Source organism: Nematostella vectensis, chromosome 13 (assembly GCF_932526225.1).
Source record: "Nematostella vectensis chromosome 13, jaNemVect1.1, whole genome shotgun sequence".
Lineage (NCBI taxonomy): Eukaryota > Metazoa > Cnidaria > Anthozoa > Actiniaria > Edwardsiidae > Nematostella > Nematostella vectensis.
The window spans coordinates 6,193,644-6,204,025 of record NC_064046.1 but is presented as its reverse complement, the minus strand read 5'-3'; the positions used below and the strand labels follow the sequence as shown (position 1 = coordinate 6,204,025).

General features: G+C 39.4%; 2 protein-coding genes across 2 annotated transcripts; one reads left to right on the top strand and one right to left on the bottom strand.

The window, feature by feature from the left end:
- Positions 1 to 1,421: 1,421 nt before the first annotated feature.
- Positions 1,422 to 4,339, bottom strand: LOC5518001 (BTB/POZ domain-containing protein 6-B). Its single transcript, XM_032362616.2, has 2 exons — positions 4,213 to 4,339; positions 1,422 to 3,600 (listed from the first exon to the last, which is right to left on the bottom strand). The coding sequence occupies exon 2, from the start codon at positions 3,483 to 3,485 to the stop codon at positions 2,166 to 2,168; it is 1,320 nt and encodes a 439-aa protein (XP_032218507.2). The 5' UTR covers positions 3,486 to 3,600; positions 4,213 to 4,339; the 3' UTR covers positions 1,422 to 2,165.
- Positions 3,800 to 8,270, top strand: LOC5518057 (probable sodium/metabolite cotransporter BASS4, chloroplastic). The gene is made up of 3 exons (XM_001637934.3): positions 3,800 to 4,391; positions 5,317 to 5,493; positions 5,825 to 8,270. Exons 1-3 carry the CDS (start codon positions 3,843 to 3,845, stop codon positions 6,440 to 6,442), a joined length of 1,344 nt encoding a protein of 447 aa, XP_001637984.3. The 5' UTR covers positions 3,800 to 3,842; the 3' UTR covers positions 6,443 to 8,270.
- Positions 8,271 to 10,382: the final 2,112 nt, after the last annotated feature.

Here is a 10,382-nt window from a genome sequence, read left to right as displayed (position 1 = left end):
TCCAAAGAAGACGAAGCTCAATAAATCCCGTGGAAAGCAAAGTCTGAAAAAGAAGTTTTATATACCTCTCTCAGAAGCAGAAAGCTTTGTTGAGAGAGATTTTAGTCATATGGGCGTGTCATTGATATAAAACCCACCGGTAGAGGGAAATTGTCAATTCAGTGCCTTGTGCTTTTGGCTCAGTAAACACGGCTCAATCTATCGCCAAAGACATTATGAGAAGAGATAATCGAGTACCTGGCTGAACATCCTAATGATATCCAAGGCATGCCTTTAGAGGTCTTTGCTGGAATGCCGTGGTCTGAATATCTGAGTGGAATGTCTATTGACGGGACGTACGGAGATCACATCACTCTCCAAGCTGCTGCTGATATTTTAACACCGAAATGGTGGTTTTATCTTTCCTTGGTGAAGATGGGACCATGGTCATTTTACCAACACATTCCGCTCCTATCGCCTATATCCAACTCCGTCACTATGCAGAGGACCACGGACAGCACTACGCGTGCCTTACTGGTGTAGGTGACACAAATGATAACGAAGAGGCGGATGTGAATCACTTTGAAAACAGCCAAGATGTCAACGTAGGTACAAGCTCTCACAGTAGCCATTTAGAAGTCTGTCATATGGATAACCTTCCTAACGAGATCGTCTTCAGAATCATCCGGATGGCTCTGTTATCAATTGAATGTTCCTGGCCAGACCATCACTGCCAAACGTGCAACCAAATTGCGGCGGTGAGCAGTCGCTTCGAACTAATAGCATCATCGGTTAGTGTGAAATCTACTCTGCCGCGAATACACCTAGGTAACCAGGAATCGACTGGACATCAGACGTCAGCGTGCAGAGCCTTATTCCAAGATATGGATCAAAAGCTGGTCTAGTCTTGATGGTCAAGGATATTATCGCGCATCGCAACTAGGCAAGGTCCTGGCTAGAAGTCCTAGAACTGAAATTCGACATTTTTTAACTAGTTTAGAGTACTCAACGTATTCTGGAAGTTAAGGAAGTAGCGATAAAAAAAGTCAATTAATAGGTTCTTATTTGCGTTTGTTATGGTTTCCCATATTGAATTACTCTAAAGCCAAAAGTCGCAATGTTTTACAATGTTTATATAAACAGTATTGCAAGAAAGTTAAGAATATATAACTTCAAGACTATTTATGACCACATCAATGACGTCATACATTCTAGTTGCACCCCCTTGACACCTACATGACACCTGATAGGTTTGGTTGTCGTTAGATGTTTCTACCATGAAAAAAGGAATATTTTTGTTTTTGATGACGTGAGGAATATTTTTTGCGTCATTGATGAATTCCTACATCACGTGACCATCTTGTTGCATACGATGTCTAGTCATAAGATGTAAGTTTATTACAAAATGCGCCAAATTTTATTACAAAGTGCGTTAGGTTTTATTATTATATAGTGCGTCAAAGTTTATTACAAAGTGCGTCGATTATTACAAAATGCGTTGGTATATACAACTTGAGTTGTAGAGGTGTTGCGGGCAAGTGGCATATGACTAAATCATCTAATCAGCCTTTAGGCCTCCTTACAATACAGTACAAAGCTTTGATAAGTCGAAATCCAAAAAGGGAATTGAGGAATAAGTAAGAAGTTATCATTATACAGTCAACCGAATAATTGAGTTCTAATTTAAAAAAACAAATGAAGCATAAAGCCTAATTTCCGCTGAGATGCCCACTAGGTCGAAGTCTAAAATTGCATGGTAAATGCATGGTAGTCCTAACTTTTTGCATTTATAGAGCGACATGTATGACATTACAATACCACAGCCAGTTTGTCATATTAGATTACTTCAACTAAATGCCTGGTATCCTAACCTGTAATAAAACAACATGTATAAACTAAAACTACCAATTTTCGTATTATGTCACAATCTCTTTCTTGGCATTTTTTTAAATGAGCATGCAACTGTCCAAAAAATAGGGTAAAGCTTAGTGCCCATCATTTAAACTATTTTTTTTTTCACTTGTTTCATAGCAGCTACCTTGCTAGGTCAGCGGCGTAGCCAGGATGTTTAACAGGCGCGGGCTTAAAAGGGATTTTCAGTGCGTTTTCTACTGTATTTAGATGATGTCTCATAAATTTACTGTATTTTTGGCTGCTAAAAGGGGGCCCCTAGGCCACCCCCCTGGCTACGCCCCTGTAAGTTTCTGATATAAGAGCAAATCTGAGAATTGACCTTGCTGTACAGTGGTGCCGGCACTGTTGTCATTGGGGTGATCAAAGAAATTGACAGTTACATTCCCACACTGGACACTTGCCATCCCGTATTGACTGTGGGACATTGGGTAACTTGGGGCATTGCTTTCAGCTTTGATGGTGTAGTGAACACCTGGCTTTATGAACAGAGGCTTATCCAGTTTCACATCAAATCTATGGGAAATGCCTTCTATTGATACGGCTTGATAAGTCTTCTCTGCCACTTGACTGCAAACAGTCTCTTTACAGCAGACTGACAGCTTTACCATATAACTATATCCAGTAGAGCCCATTAGCCTCACAGCATAGAGGTACACAGGCTTACTAACAGTGAATGATATGGCATCAGATTTTTTCCCTTGGCCAATACTTAAAAGATAGGGACTAGGAAAGCGCTTGCACACAATATTTGGTTCTATCTGCTTTCCTGACCTTGCAGAAGATTTGCATTCAATTGAGGATTTTTCTGGTAGATTGAAATAGGTGAACAACTCGACGATTTCTGATTTCTTAAGAATGCCTGTAGGGAGCACCTCACCAACAAATTCTTGCACAGTCATTGCAGGGAAACAAATGGTCTTGATCACCTCATCTCCTAAAAGAGATCGTTTTGTTTTTCCATCAGAGCTCTTGCCTTGTTTTTTGGCTTGATGTTCTGCCCAGCGATTCAGTGCCAGGAACACAGACAATTCGGTCACTGCAAACAGCTCCCCATCTAGCGTTTCCTTCACTAACTCGTGCGAGATTCCCAAGAAGGCATCCGAATCCAGAACCTCCTGTGATCGATCCTCAACAAGATTCCAGCAAATCATTTGCAATTCCTGATCCGCCTGTCTCACTGCATGGGGAAGAACAGCAAGCACGTCATCGGGTCCCATTTCTTCATTGAAATATTCATGACACCTTTCCTCTAAACAAGGAAGGATGTATTTCTTGGCGAGGTAAAGCACTTCCACTGCAATGTTTATCGTAAAGCGAATTTCCTCGGTGTAAATAAAACGCAACATTTCCAACATCCCTTCAGCACTGCAGTCAGGCAAAGCGATGGTAAAGCCAGTCTCCGCCAGCTTGCCGAAGAACATGGCTTCGAACACAGGGCTTGAGGTAGCAAGTACGTACTTGTGAGCGGGAATGGAGACTTTTTCGCCGTCAGCGTTCATCACGGAAAACTCCACATCGCTAAACGTGCGATTGTTGTACATGTGGGCACCGCGCTCCTTGAGGGTTTTGAGGTTTGTTTGCCACTGGACCATAGCTGAAGTCGAGTTGTAAAGTTGTGTGTTAGTTACCAAAGGAAGAATGCGTCTAGCTGCTAGAACAAATTCCTGGAAGCACTTTCACTTCCGCATGCATACACGGTCAAACAACCTGGGAAATAAAGACAAAGGTAACCCATAGTAGGAAAAAAGGCTATAAAATACTCAATAAAAATAAGATAAAATATCTTTGATAAGTTTTTAATAAGAAATGATTATAAAAAAAAACGCAATTGTGCATATTGGAAACTCGGGCCCGAACAGTACACAATGTTTCACATTGATTTTTGTTTTCTATTTTTGATATTGGATTGGGCTACCTGTGGTATTATCGATTCTGTCTTGCCTTTCAAAATGGCGGACGAGACTCTTCACATGAAAATTGTTGATGATAATCCTTCCGTTGTTGATGAAACGGGGTTCATAACCCCGGAAAAACCACCACTTCGGAAACGAATTGGGGCATTTCTTTTTAAGAACTACCTCCCGCTGGCTTTAATAACTCTGGTATTTTTCGGGATTTTAGTCCCCGTACCAGGGGTTGCCTTTAGCAAGATAAGCTTTCATTACGTGTGCATTGTTGGGTTGTTTTTACATAGCGGCATCAAGCTTCGCACTGGTGAAATCAAGGAGTCGTTACGAGCATGGAAATCACTGATTCTAAACTTTATAATCATCATGCTTTTAACCCCAATTATTGCGGCAAAGCTAACAAGTTTATTACCGTTTGATAACGATGATAGCGACTGGACGAGTAGCAGTAGGAATTCCACAAATGGCTCACGACTTGTTAATAGAACTGGGGAGATAACAAGGAGTGCTGTGCTCGGCCCAGAGACATTCAGGGCTGGTATACAACTGTATTTTATCGTGCCTTGTACGATATCTGCTGGAGTGGTATTGGTGAGTATTTTATAATTACCCAGGGGGCTGGAGAAGTAGTTAAAAAACAATGATCGTGAATGCAATCAATTAGACGATCTCTGTAAAGATTCTGTAAATATGAGTATTAAAATGATATTGATTGCGTATCAGTCAATCAACCTTTAACCTAAGGTCACAAAGACAACAAACCAGATTGATAAAAAGTGTGCACCAGGCATTAAAAATGAATAATAAATAAGAGGTCACAGATATTTGTGGCATTGATTGCCCATCAATTAAATTTGGTTTATAAAGTGATTGTGTAACTGTTATCGACCTTTATTGACTGTCCAATTTATATGGGTTTAAATAAGGGTTGTAACAAAAAAAATTATAAAAGGGTCACATTTACCCTAAAAAGCCTCTAAATCTATCCAGAAGCAATCAACTTTGCAGGTCCTTATCAATACTCTCGAGTTGTTCAGTAATAAGCAAGAGTTATGTAAGGTAGAATAGGAGTTCTATTTCTGGACGTCTAGAGGGTGCTGTTGCAGGTCCTTATCAATACTCTCTTTGAGTTATTCAGTAATAAGCAATAGTTCTGTTAGGTAAAATAGGAGTTTGCTATTTGTGGATGTCTTGAGGGTGCTGTTGGTGGGATGGATTTAATAAATAACTCTATCAAATATGACAGACAGCAACCAGAACGAGAGGATTTTTGTTTAGTTTTAATGCTACTGCAGCACTAGAGGGCTTCATAAATAAAGAATTAAAGTGTTGAACTTCTGGTTGGTGCCCTTGTCAGTGAAGATGTTTGCTTAACCCTCATAATTAGCTGATTTCAAGCAAGATAAATAAACTAAATAGCATAAAATTGTGCTGACTACCATTTAAACAGCAAACTCTTTAGGCATTAAAAAAGATGTAGGGTTTTTTTAGGTTTTTACTGTAATGTTTTTCATAGGTTGCCCAAGCTGGAGGAAACTCCACCCTAGCCCTCATGACCACCATCATCTGTAATATCATGGCGGTGTTTATTGTTCCCCCAATGATGAAGTGGTTGATGTCTGTACAAGGAGTTCAAATTGATGTTCTTAATCTCTTACTCAAATTGGTTCTAACTGTACTTCTTCCACTACTGGTAAGTTTCTTATTTATACTGAAAAAATCAGATATTTTGTGTTAGAACTGCAATTATTTTTGACAAAAAAACTTCCAGACAAAATTTTGTGCAAGATTTTTCACATCCATTTTCATGAGTTTAAAAAACAAAAATTCTTACCTTATTACAAAAATAAGACCTTAAGATGTCCAGATCTTAAGATTCCTTGACCCTTGTCTGTGTTTCATGCTTGAGATAAAGAAGGAACCCTTTTTTAAAAGCAGCATGTTTTACATTAACTGAAGTTCATTGGTCATTGGATGACAAAAGTCTGCCATACATTGATATTGGCATGTTCTCTCTATTTAAGGTTGGTAAAGGATGTCGGTATATCCCCAAGGTGAAACTCTTTGTCAAAAGGTTCAGCGACACCCTTAAACTCATGAGCATCACTCTTTTAGTCATGATTCCCTGGATAAAGGTCAGCGTCTCAAGTCAGGGAGGTGCATTCACCACTATCCCGGTGACTGGCATGTTCGCTGTTCTAGCCTGGGGTCTATTACTTCATCTTTTCTTCATGGTCATGAACCTAGCCTTGTGTAGAGTACTTAAGATTGAAGCACCTGCCACCAAATGTGTTGTGGTACTTGCAAGTCAGAAGTCTTTGACTGTCGCTGTGACTGTTATGTCGCTGCTGCCGATATCTGGTCCACGGCAGGGCTTAATGGCATTACCCATGATTCTTATCCACCTTGGTATCTTGGTATTGGATGCAGTGATAGTCACCTTATGGCACAATTGGGACGTTAGGAAAGCTAAACGTGAAGAGGTGATATTAGCAGACAAAGACTGCAGTGAACAAAGACATTCTGGATCTAGCATTGATGATCTTTCAACTGTAAGAAACGAAACATTTGATATGAAATTGATAAATAGCTCTCATAAGGAGAATGCAGGTGACCATCAAGAACTGCTAGTTAGAGATTAATTAGGATGAAGGAAAATGACGACCTTCTCTGTGCCCCATCTCAAATGTGCACCTATTTTATTATGGTTGCACCCTAAAAAGAATGTTCCATAACCTGCAGCAGTTTATAGGTGAATGTACAAATTCTTGCCCTGAAAGCCATCTGAATTATAGAGGAATTAAATGGGGAAAAATTTCAATTACGCATCTGCTAAACACTGCCCCTCATGGTTTAATGACCTTATTTGAAAATATTGAATATAGTAATGGTGTGTCCCAACCATAAGCAGTTCGGGATATTGCCTTTTCGGGAAAAACGAATGAACAATGGACTGGTCACTGATCAAAACATTAGAACTTAGTCTCCCCGCAAATTGCTCACGGTCGGGCTGATAAATCTAATACGGCAGCGCAAAGAGGAGAGATGAATGCGAAGTGTTTCGAAGTTTTGTATGGCCATTTATCTACTCCTTTGAGAAAAGCTTAAGGTTAAATAGACATTCAGGGACACAAGTTAGAGTCATGGAAATCAGTAATAATAAGCTTAATTCTTGACGTGTTTGTAAAGGAAGCTTCATCTGTTCATCCTGCTTCAATATACCTGGGAAACTAGTGACAGCAAAGGCAATTCTGTGCAGGGAGAAGCTAGACAATTTTCTGATCATCTTTTATTACTGTTTTTGTTCTCGAAATTGTTAGTGCCACGGCATGATATTGGCATTTGCCATAAAGCCTTCTTTAGAAAGAAGAACCAGAGAGAAAGCCTCCATGGTAAAATAGAAAGAAGGGAACCGCAAAGGAGGCTAATTAAGCTTCAGATCAAGGAAGTTTTTTTTGTTTTATTATCAGTCTTCTAAAATAACAATTCACAGCAAGTCTCTGTTTAATAAACACTTTTCCTTGACCTTTTTATACATTTTCATTCCAGATAAGCTGCAGAAAACCATCAACTTTTATAATAAGGTCCAATTTTACATGGCAAAGTCTATATAAAAATACAATTAGCATGTTAATTTCAATGAAAATATTTAAACCAATTTAAGAGATGTGCATTCACATACTTATGTCATAAAAGTCAAATTGATTTTTTCTAACCTTAACTGAGTGTTAATACTGCAAAACAAGTGGTCATCAACTATTTCCTTTGCCTCTTTTATTTGAAAAAAATTAGAGTGATTTTCATTAACCCATGAACTACACTTTAGCATATTACACTTTATTGGGTGCATACATCTGTGCTGTAACTGCAATTGACGCAACAATTGGAACGCAACTACTCCGGCTAGTACGGACTCTGGCTAGTGCGGACTCTGGCTAGTACGGACTCTGGCTAGTGCGGACTCTGGCTAGTGCGGACTCTGGCTAGTGCGGACTCTGGCTAGTGCGGACTCTGGCTAGTGCGGACTCTGGCTAGTACGGACTCTGGCTAGTACGGACTCTGGCTAGTACGGACTCTGGCTAGTACGGACTCTGGCTAGTACGGACTCTGGCTAGTGCGGACTCTGGCTAGTGCGGACTCTGGCTAGTGCAGACTCTGGCTAGTGCAGACTCTGGCTAGTGCAGGATTTTTATTGCAGTAGGAAAACCTAAAAATACATACAGTGTTACTGATAGTCTATAATAAACTGATGTTGTGCCTTGTACCTTGTAATAAAAATATCTGACTTATCAACGAAATATAGTCGAGCCAAAGAACGCGACTACAATTGGAGAAGAAAAAAACTCGATGCTGGAAACTAGTACTAACTAAGGCTTATGTGAGGTGCAGGATTTTTATTGCAGTAGGAAAACCTAAAAATACATACAGTGTTACTGATAGTCTATAATAAACTGATGTTGTGCCTTGTAATAAAAATACATTCTATAATGAAGCAAAGACATGAACAGACAGAATGCATTACAATTTTGCCTCCTTTTCATAACACTTTACAACAAACATAGTTCAGGAGAACTCCTGTTTATTTTGGATATGTAGCCAGCGCCCAGCTAGCAGTAATCACTGCTGAATGAACATTACAATGCAAAACAATCTGACAAGCAGTAAACACTGCTGAATTTTCAATACAATTACAATCTGAAAAGGTGAAATATATAATCACCTAATTTATATTTACCAGAAGTTAATACTGAATCGGACACGTAAACCAGAAATAAAAACCCTGTAGGAAAAAACTCTGGACCGTGTTCCCCGAACCAATGCTCAGCATTGCGTGCTCTCGGGGCTTAAGAGCCGAAGAAAAAGTTTAAAAAAGAAAATACACATAAAATAAAATTAGCAAAAGTCAATATGGCTTAAAAAGAGGAGCTGGCTAGAGTGACACTAGCGCGCTATGTCTCCCTTTATATTCTCCTACCCATACTGCACTCTCTTCACATTCCCACATGTTATTCACATGCCGTCAAAATAAACATTTCTGCCTCTATCATTACATTCCATACCAGATACCTTTTATTTATAATGCCAATACCTGGTGGCCCTAAAGCTCAATTGATCCATTCTCTCTACCAAACAAAGAGTTCTTAGCTCTTGCCTCGAACCAGAATCCTGTCATTATAGTTTAATAATCTCTAGTCTTTAAGTGCGCTGTCCCAATGAACGCCATCTGGGCAAAGAACAAACCAAAATACTGCTGATTTCCAAAAGGGGACAATCAAAGTTTTGTGTACTACACAATCGAAGGTGATTAATGGCCCTAGGAATAAGAATAGATGGCGGAAACAACCAATTATCATCAGCATGCCGGTTTTCTGTAAATAATCTACAGCGTCCGTGCCAGGTTGATCAGATTTAAACACGAAACCGCGCTATAAAAGGGTAAGGACCGCCCACAATCGACACCTTTTGAATTCAAATCCGAAGTAAAGATGGCCGGTGGTAACGGAACTCGAAGCGGGAAAATAAATTTCTTCGATTTGCTTATATATCCTACAATTCAGAGGCAAAAACAAAACATATTTAGAAACTTAAAGTAGACTTATACATCACATATGATATCTAGAAGCACAAGAGGAGCTGATTCTCGCAAAAATTTGACCAAGATTTGAGTTGAATTCGAATTACGCGCCGATTTCCCCGGGCCATTCATGAATCGTCCTTGTCTCCGCAATGTTTACGAGCCCACAATATCTTTACAGCCGCCAAACAATATAGAACATGCGTGCAATAGTCCCTCGGGATTCGGGTTGAGCTAATGAAGAATTTCGGGACATTATTCATTGATCTTCTGAAACAACTTACCTATACGAAATGCGCTACACGAGAGGCGAGTTGTCGAGTTACCATGCCTCTACTGACAATCTTTAGCCGTTAACAGCAAGAATAGCAATGGAAACGAGAAATGAAGTCCTACAGTATAGCAATTTTGTTGAAGATTTTAAAATTATTTCGCTTTTAAATCGTCTGTTTACAACTTAGAATCTGCAACGTGACTAATGCGCAACGAAATGTAGATATTTTAGCTGCCAAGTGTGAGATTGCGAGACTGAGATCGCGTAACAGCGCGTGTAATTGTAATTCAACATGAACATACCGGTGTTTATTGTCATTCTGCGGTATGTGAAACCCTTTTGAATATTCCTAGTAGAGTTTAAGCTGTGAATTGTTGTAATTTGAAATAATTCAAGCAGGATAGAGTAAAAAATATTTCTCTTTATTCGCATTGTTATTCAAAGAGCTACAAGGAGCTGTTGTCAGTTCGGAGGGTGAATGACAACTGAAGGTGTCAAACGCCTGGCACAGGCCCTTTTATAGCGCGGTTTCGTGTTTAAAGCGTGGAAGCTTGTTATTGTAATGGCAAGAAAAGCGATCAACAAGATGAGGACCCCAGAGCAATAAGTCCTGTGAAAACATGTTCTTTTATGATGCAATCATCAAAGTATAATCTTAATCAAAATATCTGCGTCGCAAATATATTATCTGGAAATCCATTTCATTTCCAAAGAAATATCATCACAACAGAAG